Source organism: Pinus tabuliformis, chromosome 9, assembly GCF_031772625.1.
Source record: "Pinus tabuliformis cultivar Carrire ecotype Pingquan chromosome 9, CPIR1, whole genome shotgun sequence".
Taxonomy (NCBI): Eukaryota; Viridiplantae; Streptophyta; class Pinopsida; order Pinales; family Pinaceae; genus Pinus; species Pinus tabuliformis.
This window is the reverse complement of record NC_142307.1, coordinates 656,133,029-656,148,270: the sequence shown is the minus strand read 5'-3', so window position 1 is coordinate 656,148,270 and position 15,242 is coordinate 656,133,029. Positions and strand designations below refer to the sequence as shown.

Genomic DNA, 15,242 nt, shown 5'->3' with positions numbered 1-15,242 from the left:
CAAAGGAATGTGAGAATCCATAATCTGCACCCAAAGAAAACACAGAATGACATACGTAGCATCCATCCAAATATAATCCAAAAATCATCATATAAAATTATATAAAATAGAAGCCCTGTAACAATTCTACAAACATGAAATGTAAACTTAATCTAAGAATAGAAATAAAATGCTAAAATGACAAGGTGTAAGGTTAGAGATACAATACAAAGGATGCCCTTGTGGCATCAAATGTGTTCAATATAGTGCATACTGAGCATCTGCCGACTTTCAGGAAGATCAATGGGTTGTTTCTCTGATGTGCCATGCTCGATCCTGCATATTGTAGGACTATGTCTTATCCGAAAATCGAGTTGCTCTCGGCCATCAGATGCATCAAATCGCTTCCTTCTGCTTTTCTGTTTTTTTCTCTTCTTCTGGGTGGGTTGTGATGTCAACAATGAGACCACTATAGATTTCCTTTCCTGATCTTGAAGATGTTTGGACGAAAGATCTGAAGAATGTGAAGTATGCCCAAGCTTATTCTGAATATACTTTGTTAACGGTGATACATAAGCTGGTCTTCCTTAACCAAAGTCGACTTGTCCTTAATGGGAAAAGTAACCTCCTTGCAATGAGATTTGAAATGCTTCGGTGGACTGGGAGATCTGTGAGTCGTGACAAACCCTTTGTGCTTTGGTCTAACTTGAAATCTTGGAACTTGTGCATTTTTCAAAAAGTGGTCTTTTCGATTCTGATGGCATCAATCTGGTTAGAGTATTCAACCTTCATAACATTGATTCCCTTGGCATGGCCTTCTTCCATGGTCAATAATTTATTCTGAAAACATATCTAACTAGCTTCCATATCTTTCATTAATTGCACTTGCTTTTCCTCCATGGCTAACAATCTGTCCCGAAGAGAAATCTGACCAGCTTCCACATCCTTCATCATTATGTTATGATTTACTTGTATAGTACTCATTTCTTTCTCATGATGATTATGCATGTCATTCCTCATAGCCTCCATCTTCTGAGCACACTTTTCTACTACGGTGGCTATGTGATCGGAGTGATTAATTTTCATGATTTCTATCTCCTCATCACGTTTTTCTATTTGGGTGTACAAAGTTCTCATATCCTTGGTGTAATCAACTATAAATTTTTCTTGATTAAGCTCCATGTTTTTTACCAGCTGCTTTAGTTCTTTAATAAGATGCTTATCATTTTCCCTTTCATTGTCGACACTGATTTGACAACTTGTTTCTGCTTTTCCATTATCATGGATTTGTCTTGCAACGGTACAATTGGATTCATCATGAGAACATTCACAATGCCTGCAATATGGCATATTTTGATATGGAGAATTGTCTTGAAATATTTCGTTGATAGTTGGGTTCTTTATAAGATCACTTTCATCCTTTTGCATAGTACTAGGGGCACAAGGCAAGCCACCTTGATTTCCATATCTATCTTTAAAATCATTGATGATGTATTTTAAAGAAGCGAAAGAATCCTCAGGACAATTACAAAACCAATCCAAAGCATCACCTTCTAAAGAAAAGACAAATAGACGCATCTTGACATCTTCATGATTATATTGTGAAGGAAGACAATATCTAGTTATTATATGAGTAACCTTAGAGAGATGCTTTCTAACAATGGCTGAATCACCACCCGAAAACAAAGGCAATTTATGAATGGCCTCTTTCGGCATATCATGAAGAAAGTTAGTAAAATGACATGAGGCAAACAAGTCATCGATGATGACTTGCTTAAAGGGATAAGGAGGGACCAAATGGATGCTAGAGAGAGACGCCTACTCAAGAAAATCAAGAGATCCCCAAAAAGCGAGCTTCCCGCAGAAATTCTTGTAAGAAATGAAAGAAGTGGAGTCGCCACTTGAACATGAATCTAGCTCTAAGTTCCAAAAGGAAAAAACCGAAAGGTTAGTCAGGGAGAAGCAGATGGATATAAGAGAAGTTTTCTTGTATGAGAAATAATGGATGAATAAGTGGAGTCGCCACCCAAACAGGAAACTAATCGAAAATTCCAGGTGGTAAAAGTGCAGACGAAAGATAAGGTGATGAAAAGATGAAGAAATATAATGGTGCCATAAAATGTGGCATTGATGGGATAAGAGAAGATTAAAAGACTGAAAATATGAAGATGAATGTCATAGGGCAAAGGTCCAATAAATTGGTCCCCAGCAACGACGCCAAAAAATGTTGTAGCATAGAATGTCTAGGCACCGCGACAATGACTCAGATTGGGGGGCTGTCACTCTGATCCCCAATCACTCCGTTTGAGTTGTCTCCCAATAGCAGACTAAGGGGGGTAGACCCTATGGAAATGGAAAAATGAAAGATTAGTTGGGAACCAACCAACTTGGGAGACACGACTAAGCAACCAATACTTGTTTTAGATTGCGCAAGATTTTAAGGATTCAAAATGATTTGAAGAAAGTGATACCAGTGCCTTGTGAAGTCAACTATCTTGCGAAGAAAATAAAGTTCAAGTAAAGGACGAGAAACTACTGCTAAAACGACTCGATCGTCTTATATGCAAATGCAAAATTAAGATTATGTGAAATGCAAGGACTTGGTTAATTTTAGTTAAATGAGAGCCTAAAATTATTTCTGAAATATATCTTAAATGTTACTTAACTTAAGGCTCAAAAATGTGGTGATCTAAATGTGAAAGCAGGTACTTATACCAGAACTGCAAAATGTAAAATCTGCACAAATAATTGCTGCAATGCACAATGGACTGAAACGTAAAATGCTGGAATAAAACAACTTTAAATTCAAAAATTCATTTGTATGAAATACCCAACCATGATCATTAGATGCATAAGTAAAACTAGATTAGTCCTACTTGCATAAGCATGTAAAAAACAAATGAACTTCATAATTAAATGAAATGTTTTAAACTCAGATCACATTAACGAAATATTAGTCTAGTAATCTGCTCTTATATCAAATGTTCAAACCAACAATATATTCTAAAATAGCAGTCCTGTAACCATGCAATATTCAAAAATTTCTATGTATAACAACATAAAATTTTAAATAACAAACTGATAACTACAATTCAGAAAATTTATGAGTTTAATTCTTTCAGATCTATTGATGTATTGGCTTTAAAAAATTCAGAAATAAACTACTGAACAACAGTAAAACAATTTGCAGAAATTTGTTTGCAAAAGCTACTGAAACTAACTTCTATTTCTGCAATTAAACAACAGTAAAAATGTAAATTAAATCCGCTACTAAATTTAGAAATTTTCTAATTTTAATTCTTTCTGATCTATTGATGTATTTGATTTAAAAACTCAGAAAATTATTGAAAAAAAATAATGAAATAATATTAAAAAAATAGCATGCAAAAGTTTTTGAAAGTATTTATATTTTTGAAATGTAATGCAATGAAAAATGAAAACTAATTTGCTGCTAAATTTCATATAACTAAAATTTTATGTCAGTATTAATCTTGCTTTCAATTAGATCAATGAAAAAGGTAAGGGTTTAGAAGATGTGCACCATTCATCCCTAAGGGGTTTGAAGACACTTGAAAATATGCTGCCTGAATCACTGAAAATCCTCAACTCAATTTTTTTTTTTGAAAAACTTTGTTAAAGTTTTTTGGGAAATTTTTAGGAAAAAGTTTAGTAAAAATTAGTGAGAAAATTTTGGTGAAAGAGGGGAGGCCATAAGGCTGAAAGGCAAGCCAAGAAAGAGGTTGGAGATGGCTAGCGCAGAGCCTCAAGGCCCTAAAAACGTTTTTCCCACGATCTTCTTGAAATTTTTCTTCAACCTGCAAACAAAATGGAGATGCCCCCCGGGGCTGATATCTCTCTTTGGAATCCACAAAATCACCTGCAATTTTCAGATCTGTTCTTGTACAAATAAAAGATAGAAAAATCCCCAAAGTATGTATATACAAAAATATGAAATACCCAAAATCCCAATGAATTAAAAAATTTGATATTTACAAATCTACAATAATATTCTATAGATTTAATAGATTTGCAGATCAAAGCCCTCTATTAGCCAAATTTAAACAAATTTTTGCACAATATTTAGAAATAAATTTGAAATTTTAAAGAGCCACAAGCACAAGAAGGACCCTGCAAGTAAAATATTCTATAAAATGACTTCAAAAATTAAAAATATAGTGGGCTCTTTTAGATTTTGTAAACTGAGAGTCAGTTGGTTCAGCTGAGGACTTCCCCAAACGTCCAAATTCTGAATGATAACTTCTGCACACTTAAATCTACTTGTTAGATTAATAGAGATTTAAAAAATGATCATAAAATTATCAAGAAATAGATATACCTGCTACTTCTATCAAATTAAAATGATATTCTAAAAAACCCAGAAATTTGTACAAGATACCTGTACACAGATCAATCCTCAAAGCTATTAACCAGCAAACGCAAATAAAAGCAGCAAAGTATTAAGAACAATATTACTACATAAATCTGAAAGAGGAACACCACGATTTGAAACCCCAAAGTCTTTGCGTTTTATTAACCAGAAAAAAAGTTACAAGAACTTTCTTAGAGCAAATACACGATTCAAAAACCGGATGCAAATAATGGAGAGAGGCCTCTCATTTATAGAAAAATTCCCCAACGGTTAGTTGGCTTGATCCCCATCAAAGCAATCTCAACCATTGATGAAGATCAAATGATCTTTTAATCATCACCGTTGAAATAAAGTTACTTTTTGAGGAAATTCGAATTTCACTTTTAATTTCCTTTTAATTAGCTCAAAAATTATTATTTTGAATTAACTGACGCAAAAAGTTGACTTTTACTTAACTACTATGACCCAAGGGTTCAAAATATCTTGAAATTTTCAATATTCCCTTGGCTGGGGATTTCGAAAAATTAAAAACTTTAAAACCCACGAATTTTAAATGTTGAAGAATTTAAATTTTCCTAGGACCTAAATTAATTAAATTTATGGCTTTAGCATTTTAATTTATTTTAGCCAAAATTTTAATTAATTGACTCATGAGGGATTATTAATTTTTCCAACTTTCTAATATTTAGCCATGGTGTCTAACTATAAGGGACCATGCACTAAATATTTTTTACATGAAATATTACATTTCTAACCCATGAAGGGGAAACCCTCGTTCGCTATAGATCCTCAATAATTACCTATTTCTGTGACACAAAATATGATCCAGTAAACTAAGTGACTTGTAATAAAATAATCCAGTGCTACTTGGGAGCGGGAGCAAAAACGAGGAGTGGGAGCAAAAACGGGAGTGGGAGTGACATTTTCAGAAGCTCCCGGTTTGGGAGCGAATCCCGAAGCGTTTTTTATATAATATATATATTTTTTATATTTTGCTACATATATGTCAACAAAAACATGTAGATTAATGAATTAGATATAAAAAACATAAAAAAACATAGATTGAACCATATAACAACAATCATCTAGAAGTTATAATCTTCATCAACCACATCCACAAGTTAGTAACATAGTAACATACAACATATTGAGTCTCATGATTCATCAATCTTAAAGTTTCAAACTTTCAAAATTCAATATATAACGTTTATCATCATTGATCACCAAGGTTGTACTTGTAAGTTAAGTGTAACCATTACAACAAATAATATCTAACATGAAATTAAATGTTATAAAATGAAATGAAATGAAACAATTTTCAACTTTCATGAAGCATCATATTCATAATTCATTACTAATGAGTTATAATTGCCAACTTCATGCTTAAATTGTCATATATTGTTTAAAAAAAATATCATAATAAATATGAAAGAGTCAATAGTTATAAAAACTACTAGAAACAAGAAAAGAGAAGTAAATCTATTATCTATTTCTTATGCTTGGGCCTCTTGCCACCATGAGAAATGTCTAATTTTTTAGTCTTGTTGGAAAATCAGGATCTTTGTCATAGGTATCACCCTCTAAGCATTAACATAAGATAGAAAAAGCATAGCATGTCAAGTCAAGATTTTGTTTGAGTGATGCGTACATTTTTAGGAGGGTCATGATAGAGGAGTTCGACAACCAATGTCACTAACATTAAGATACATAGAGGGATTGGTGCTCTTGATTAAATACGAGTTCCATACCCTAATACATGACAAAATTCAATGGAAACATTGCAATCCCCCAATCCTGAAATCCTAAAAAACTGGTAAGTCTGCTAGATTTTGAATGAAATCTAAAATTCTACTTTTTCCATCTAAAATCCAATGAGGCCGGAACCACTCTCAAACATCCTGAGTCATTTCATGGTAATGTTAAAAATTTAAGTAAGAGGATGAAAATGAAGATTAAGGAGAATGTCACTTTTACTTTAAGAATTTAACATTACCATGAATAGCATATCAATATTAGGACCATAGACCTGATCATGAAGCTGCCCCACTCAAAAATTATTTGTTTCTTTCAAAAAAATGCATTTCGAACATTACTACAAAAAAAAATTGCAAAAAAGGCAAAATGCTACCGAAAACGCTCCTGAAAATGCAGGGAGCAAAAAAATTTTTAGGGAGCATGCTCCCAAGTCGCTCCCCCCCGGAGCGCGGATTGGGAGCGGGATCGCCGGGGGGGGGGGGTGCTCCCCCGCAACACTGAAATAATCTAACCAAATAGTTAAAATTATTCCCAAATCACTTTTACAGAGACTCCATAAATAACACTAGGACTCATTTAAAATCTTGATGACAAACTCCACCCTAGCTTTGGGGTGAGGCTGGAGGGAAAAACTCTGCCAATCATCCTATTTAGAAACACACATGAATCGGTGAGACTAAAAACCTCCTAGGATAGAAATCATCATCAGAGAAAATAAATTTACCTAGGTTGTTACATACATGTCTTACTAGGATCATTTACGTTACAAAATGCAGAATGGGTTTACAAAACTCCAGTGTGCATATAGCTGATAATGATGAATCTGTGGATCGTCTGAGTGCTCGGAAATGATGGAAATCCATGTGCGAAAAGATGTATAGCTATGGGGTAGTTGACATGGAGTGGTCAACAGGCCTCATGCTTGGGTTTGAGCCCTGCTGTTGAGTATTGGGAATCCAGCATCTTCAACACACTACATTAAATCTTAAGAGCTTTGTGTTTTTGTCGGTATTTTCTTAGGTTTCACTCTGCTTCATACTGTATCTCGATTCTGGATTAAGCTGAATTGTATGGTTAAACAGAATTATGGGAGAATTTCAATAACAAATACTACAGTAGGGCTTCATTTGGTAACTGAATCCTCAACTAGGGTAACTGCCTTATTCGCACTTCATGCTGAAATCACCTCAACAAAAATGAAGTCTCCATTAGAGCATATTGAAAAGGATGACAGAGAAATACCTAAGTTACATTGAATGAGAAACTTGGTGAAGTAAATGAAAGTATCTAATTGACAATTGTTAAAGAAAAATATTATTGTAGCAATCGTCATGGATCTTATAATGTACTAATTTTGCTGTTTCTAAATTTATTATTCAATCATGATTCCGTACATTTTAACACAGGATTTTATGTACGTAAAGCAATACTAATGAGATTCCTTATTTTGATGTTTGGTAAAGATTCCTCTTCTAGTATGATTGCTGATGGTGTTGAAATAGTTGTGTGTTATTCCAACTGTATAGAGTATAGAGTATAGAGCTGATTGGCAAATGATTTATTATTAACAGGTTGATTCAATCTTCGCTGCTGCAAAACAGACATACTTGCTTCGCAAGCTTTTGACATCATTCACATCTATTGAAAAGCGTCAGACAATCTTTGCCAGTGCATCTATTCCACAGCATAGGCGATTTTTACATGATTGCATTCAACATAAGTGGACTAAGGTTCTTTTCAAAAAGATGGTTTCTAGATGATTTTCGCAAATGATTTTTTGTTTTGTTTTAGAAGATAGATCTAGTTGCAGTTTTGGATGCATTGAAATGTTGTGGGTATACATGTATCTTGCAGAGAGATGTGGTTCATATTCACGTGCACCCAGTTGAACCAATGCCTGTATGTCTCTCTCACAGATATGTGGTGAGTCCAATTTAAATTCATAGGAAATGCATGTTAATTGTCATTGTGACCTTATTATCAGCCATTTTTCTTCTCTCAGTATTAGTCTTGCTTATATTATATTCTGCTATGTTCTATTTTGACCAATCATGTGTTGAGCCATTTCCTATCATTTGGCTGTTTAGGAATGTTGGATAGACAAGCAAGGGGACTAATTTTTCAAAAGTTGTATTATTTTTTCTGTTTTATTCTTCGACACTTATTTTATTTATGAGGATTGAAACTGAGATCTTCATCTGGGTATGATCTGCAGACATGCCAAAAGAATGAAAAGTTCAATGTTCTGGTCTCTTTGCTGGGAATAGATGCACCAAAGTTGGGGATCATTTTTGTAAATGAGCAGGTATCACATTTTTGCTGGTTATTCCAAAAACAGCCTGAATGTAGGCTTTTCATCTGTTTTATGCGCTTTAAACACTGAAAAATGCAGAAAACTGGAGGGAATTAAAAAACTGTAGGGAATAAGTTTTAATTCTGGAGTTCTTTGAAAGCAATTAATGCATATTGGAACGACAAGAGATATTAAGAACCTTCAAGATATAATAAGTTATCAAAATCTAATGATGGTGATTTATGTATTTATTAGGTGTTAATAACTTAATATTATATAATAAAATGACTAGTCATATTGTAATAGAGTCAGATCATATCAATAAATAAAGTTAGGACATGCAAAAGTGTTAATTAGCTTCTAGTCATGTGTTAGCATAAATCTTATTAGTTGTATGGGTGGTTGTCTCTCTCATGATAAAATTTGTTCTTATGTCTCTTTCTAACATTGAATCATTTTATCCCTTTCTCTCCAATCTACTTAGAAGGATCGTGGAAGAAAATTCATCAGATGGGCAGAGGATGATGGCAAAAATGCCGAAGGCCAAGCTAGTTTTTGGCGAAAACAATCTACTGTACTTTTTTTCCTTACACTAAGGCACACAATAGAGAAGGCTTTGGACAACAAAGATGAGGTACTTTTGTGCAGCTTCATGGAAAATCTAGATACCATTTCAAGAGAAAAACTATGGGAGAGACTAGTGGAAATGAAGATCCCAATCTAGTGGAGGACAATTAAAAAGGATTATATGAATAGGTAAAGGATAGAATCAGAAACAATGATGAATTATTGGAAACCTTCAACAATGATATAAGGGTGAAGCAAGTCTGCTCTCTCTCTCCCAAGTTGTTCAGGTTGAAATCAACAAGCTAGAACAATGGATAAATAGGAATGGAGGGGAAGCAGTAATCATAACAGGAATAATAATCACAATTTGCCATATACTGACGTTTTAATTCTAAGTTCTAACAGCTAGAGATACATGCACTTGCAAGAACACTTCTGGACTTTGGATACCTTCTGCACATAGGTGGGTATGCATGTAAGCACAGGCAGGACTAATGTGGTGGTATTCTCACTCAAAAAGGAAATGAAAAATACACAAATCAGCTTTAGTTATGAATCACTTGATATAACGCAAAATTACAAATATCTAGATCAGGAATTTAATGAAAAGCTGAGTTTAGGCATGATACAAGAAAGAGGCTTCAGGGGGGTTGCAAAGAAATATACAAACTTCAAGATAGATGTGGGACAATGGAGATTTGAAATTGGATCATGTTATGTCCCTGATCCAGGGACTCATAAAATTATTACTCTTACACTAGTTTGACGTATGTCAGCCAAGTACACCCAAAAATAGATGGAATCGGGTAGAGGGTGTGAAACACTTTATAACAAATTCCTTAGGATAAAAATCAACACCCCAGATGAGATTCTTTTGGCTGAATCAGGGTTATACCCCATAGAGCTATGTTGAAAATTGTAGCTGCGGTCGGTATTTTCATTGTCAAGATTAAAAGAAAAATATATTGTTTTCTAGCTGTCCAAGTCGGACCCAGCTGGACAGGTTGGCCCCACTTCATAAAGGGGTTTGACCCTTGGTCAAAACCCCTCACATTGGTCATCTATATATTGACAATTTGACTCATTCATTTGATTGTCACTCACACGTCAATTTGGACCTGTTCCACGAGAAGAACCTTCTCACACGTGCGAAGAAGATCTGTTTGACCAGCGAGTTGACTTCTCTGTTCTCTGTATTGACCAGTGTTGAATTGGCACTTTTCTCTGCTGTTTGACCGAACTTTTGACTGAGATTGGAGGCCGAATATTCTTGGTATGTTGGACAAGCTGTTGACCGAGTTATTGCTTCTGTTCTGAGCGTTGACTGAGGTTTGACCGCAGGTCAAACTCTGTGGTTTGACTGAATCTCTATGGAATTGCAGGACCGAATTTTGGCCATTTGACCAGCAGGTACAGGTTGGAATTCAGCCCCGTTGACCAGACATTGACTTGTGAGCAGTCTGCTGACTTTCTCTCTATGGAATTATAGGTATGTTCTATGCTAGAGCAATTTATTTCAATTTCTTTTCCACATTAGCAATCACATCAGCATAAAGTAAACTGCAGATAGAACATAAATATAAATTGCAGAAGACAAGCCAAGACAAGAGGACACAAGATGTGGCACTAGCCAGGGACAAACCGCAATGTGGGGAAACCCTTGATCAATTCTTCTTTTATGTTCTTCAAAGTTCAGCAGAGAAAGTGAGAGAGATAGTACATTTACAATAGAAGTCAATCACTTTGACTTTTGATATCGGCATGAGATCAGTTGAAGACATATTGCTTCAATTGATTCTCTAAGGTGAATCGTTCACCTATCATAGTGCTGCATCTCGTCTATTTGCTGCACATTACCGTGTGACACCTTGCTGTACTGTCACATGTGTTGAACCTTGATGACTGAGCTGCTCTCATCTTCATATTGCTCATCATGCTGCATCTTCCATGGTCTTATTCATCATCAAGCTGCCCATGCTCATGATCTCATTCATCATTATGCTGACCATGCTCATATCATCATGCATCATTATGCTGCCCATGCTCATATCATCATGCTACTTATTATGCTGCCCATGATCTCATACATCATGCTGCCTTCCTTCGGAGACAAATGCTCTGGTTGTTTTGGCAGTTCCTGGTAGTTCCGGCTTTTCTAGCAGTTCCGGCTTTTCCGGCAGTTCCGGCTTTTCTGGCTTTTCCGGTATTTCCGTCTTTTCCGGCATTCCCGACTTTTCCGGCAGTTCCGGATTTTTTGACAGTTCCATCAATTCCAGCTTTTCCGGCTATTCTGGCTTTTCCGGCTTTTCCGGCTTTTCCAGCAGTTCCAACTTTTCTGGCTTTTCCTTAGGATCTCTCCTCCTATTGAAACCCAAAGACAATTAGAGAGAGGAAGAGATCCAAGTGTGTGTAGAAATGACTTGAAGTCCTCTTCTATTTATATTAAAACGTAGAGGTTGAATAGACATGACTGTTGGGCTTCTGAGCCTACATAAGTTGTTGGCCGACTTAACAATTTGTCCATAACATAAATAAATTCATGACTTCATAAATACTTATCGGAATCGGATGATCTTTAGATCAATCCTACACCTCTCAATGAGAGGGATCCAATACAAATATCAGCTGCCATAAATAATATGACCCACATGGAGTTTGGCCCTAGTTGCCAATTTTAACAGCTATGTTGAAAATTGTAGCTGCGGTCGGTATTTTCATTGTCAAGATTAAAAGAAAAATATATTGTTTTCTGGCTGTCCAAGTCGGACCCAACTGGACAGGTTGGCCCCACTTCATGAAGGGGTTTGACCCTTGGTCCAAACCCCTCACATTGGTCATCTATATATTGACAATTTGACTCATTCATTTGATTGTCACTCACACGTCAATTCGACCCTTTTCCACGAGAAGAATCATCTCACACGTGCGAAGAAGATCTGTTTGACCAGCGAGTTGACTTCTTTGTTCTCTGTATTGACCAGTGTTGAATTGGCACTTTTCTTTGCTGTTTGACCGAACTTTTGACTGAGATTAGAGGCCGAATATTCTTGGTATCTTGGACAAGCTGTTGACCAAGTTATTGCTTCTGTTTTGAGTGTTGACTGAGGTTTGACCACGGGTCAAACTTTGTGGTTTGACTGAATCTCTATAGAATTGCAGGACCGAATTTTGGCCATTTGACCAGCAGGTACAGGTTGGAATTCAGCCCCATTGACCAGACATTGACTTGTGAGCAGTCTGCTGACTTTCTCTCTCCTTTGACTCTGTTTGACTTGGAAATTAATGTGGTCAATGGTTGACCTTTGACTGGAATATTCTGATGTACATTTTGATGAATTGAACTCTCTTTCTCTCTCTCATAAGGAAAGATTATCGGTTTTCCCCCTTGTGGGGTTTTGTCACAAGAAATTTTGGTGTCTCTTGTTTCATTGTTTTTACTATGATGATGATCTCCATTGCTCTACTAAAGTTAATAGTTGAAATTTTCAAGTATAACTGCTTGATGATTGGAATGCTCTAAACAAGTCAAACTGTATCATTGGAAATAGTTATCAGTTTGAAAATTGTTCTAGTCTTGTTTGCAACTAGAAAATCAACAAGCTAGAGACCATAAGAAAGTAGCTTTTATAGAAGCAAAGAATGACAGGCATAGACAGTGAAAGGATTCTTGGGAAAATCATCCAGGAAGAGCTAAAGAGGAGAAACACATGGGATCTACAATGTAAGAGGTAGTTTAGCAATGGGTGTATAATTGAAGAATGTTTTCTAGATAATATGAAGGCATTGAAAACAGACTTAGAAGAGTGCTATAAAAAGGATAAATGGAGGAGACATCTCGAGAGGAAACATCAATATTATATCTACGACTACAATAGTAGGGAAGAAATCAAGATCCAAGTTTAGTTGAGGCTTAACATCCAAAGAAGAGAAAAGCAAATTTCAACTAAGCAAAGAACCAACTCCCATACTAAGATGTGAAACAAGAAGATGGGGAACACCAAACTACCCAAGGAGAAGTGGGAATTTGGAAAGGAGGACATGTTGGAACTTGGGTATGCAGGCAAGAGAGGTGAAAACTAAAGAACACTTCTTGTTTCTTTATGAGGCATACACTCATATCAAGAGATAAGATAAGATAATTTTATTAATGTCCAACAAATGACCACAAAAGTAGGTCAATGGCATTGAAGAATACAACCAATATGAATACTTGGAACAGATTTATGAATCAGCAATTGGGGGACAACATTCCAAGAGGGCCAAGTAGAAGCCACAAAAAGTAAGATGCAAGAATGATGCATTCTAGGGACAAGCTACAAGCTTCTACGAAAACCTATATATAAAAGGATAGAAGTGTACATATAGATGAGATCATATTCTCTCCCTCAAAGAAACAAGCATTGAAAGAAAGTCAGAGTACTCAACTGGGTCCAAAGAGTGGGCATCTATTATCAATAGAGCTCCTTTGGCCACACATTGATAGTAAACTTCATCCCACCACAAACAAGAGGAAGATAATGAGCTAGCCTCATGAGCAAAAAATTCCTTAAACCTATTTTTTCACAAGATACATAAAAGTGTGATCCTTAGTCAATGGCAAAGCCTTGCAAGTGTAGGGCGAACCCAAGTGCACCAATCACCAAATAACATAGATCGCTTGCAAATATAACACACACACACACAGATATATATGTAAAGACTGAAAATAATTTAAACAGTTTTTTTACTCTGAACAGGATATGAAATCATAAAATGTAAAGACTGGAAATAATTTAAACAGCTTTTTACTCTGAACAGGATATGAAATCTTTATGAACATGCTCTGAAATTTAACAAAATTTCATATATCAAATTGATTGATTTGATGAGAAGTACCTACCTGGTTTCTTGCGGATGAAGGGACTTCAGAATTGCTCCAGCTCTCGCTCCCGTTACCAAAAGACCATAACCTCCCAGCCAAACCAAGTACAACCTAGGTACTCAGTCCAGAATGCTTCTCAATTGATGCAAACTGTTCCCCCGTGCCCAAAAACTTCAGAACAAACAAGGCTTAGTGTTTTCTGTTGAAAATTCAGTGTTACAAATTTTCCTCCTCCTTTTGACCCCCCCTTTCCTCCAACTGCCCCTTCCTTCTTATAAGTTCCCATTCACCGACTTCCTCCATCTCCGTGTCCTAATTTTTGATACGTGCTGATTTTATAAAACAAAATCTAATTTGATTTTGGTGATTTTTTTTGAATATCTAGCTTTGATTTAATAAAGTTCATTTATTATTTTAATGATTTAATTTAATTTATTTAATTTTATTAATTTTATTAATTTCATAAATTTTAATTTACAAATTAAAATTTTAACATTAAAACTAACATTTTCTGTTCGTTTGAGGGTTTATTATATATATAGTGTGTTACATATGGGTCCATGCATACGTAGCTATATATATATATATATATATATATATATATATAATTCAAATTCAAATAATGAAATGCATCGATTCATACATCATAAATGATTCAATGAAAGAAAAGTAGTAAAACATTGTATACATCAATTTAAATTCATCATTAATCATTCTACAATCTACATTGATTTAAATTCAACGTTCATCATTCATTATTGTTGAATCTAATTAGTACTAAGCAAAATAATAGATACTAAAGTCTGAAGTAAATTAGAATTACTCAAACTCAAAAATAGAGAAGAGTGACAATTCAAAGGCTCGGTCTTAGGTCATTAGTATCTTGAATCAAGACTCGAAAGTTAAAATTGAAAATGGACAATGAACCAATGTTATTAGAACTAGGCCAGTGATTGAACTTCTCGACAACAAATTGGAAACTGGAAAAAAGAACTTGGCCAAATGATAGGTCGACCAAAAAATTGTCGATCATTGTAACTCAGGTAGGTACTTTTGCACAGGCCTAAGTGTCTAGGCATGTAGAAGACACTTGCTCTAGTGTGAGCAAGTCACATTTGTAACTTAGCCTAAGTTCAACTTAGGAAAACATATAATTATTATGTTAGCTTCAGTGAAGCACCACCCTTTTGAAACTCGCGGGTAAGGGCGGGTCTATATCTGGGCCGGGTAACCCGCGTAGAACCTGCGGTCTAGACCCAGACGCGACGGGTTTTCCATAAGACCTGGCTACCCACATCAAAACTGCGGGTAGCCCATGAGACCCCCATCGGACCCATATAGGACCCATCGAGCATTAAAACCCACAAACTGTCCAAAATTTTGATTTTTTTTTTCTTTTTTGGAAATGAGGTGGAGGA

General features: G+C 35.4%; 1 protein-coding gene across 6 annotated transcripts in view; it reads left to right on the top strand.

Moving 5' to 3' along the window:
• The window catches only part of LOC149150362 (P-loop containing nucleoside triphosphate hydrolases superfamily protein), a 310,706-nt gene that overhangs the window by 200,188 nt on the left and 95,276 nt on the right, over positions 1-15,242 (top strand). For all 6 annotated transcript variants that reach the window (XR_016262805.1, XM_089440465.1, XM_089440464.1 and 3 more), the window contains 3 exons: positions 7,675-7,833; positions 7,958-8,026; positions 8,319-8,408. Coding sequence is in view for 5 of the 6 variants with exons in the window: in XM_089440465.1 (XP_089296591.1) it covers positions 7,675-7,833; positions 7,958-8,026; positions 8,319-8,408 (318 nt within the window). In the remaining variant the exon portion in view is untranslated. The remainder of the gene's footprint in view (positions 1-7,674; positions 7,834-7,957; positions 8,027-8,318; positions 8,409-15,242) is intronic.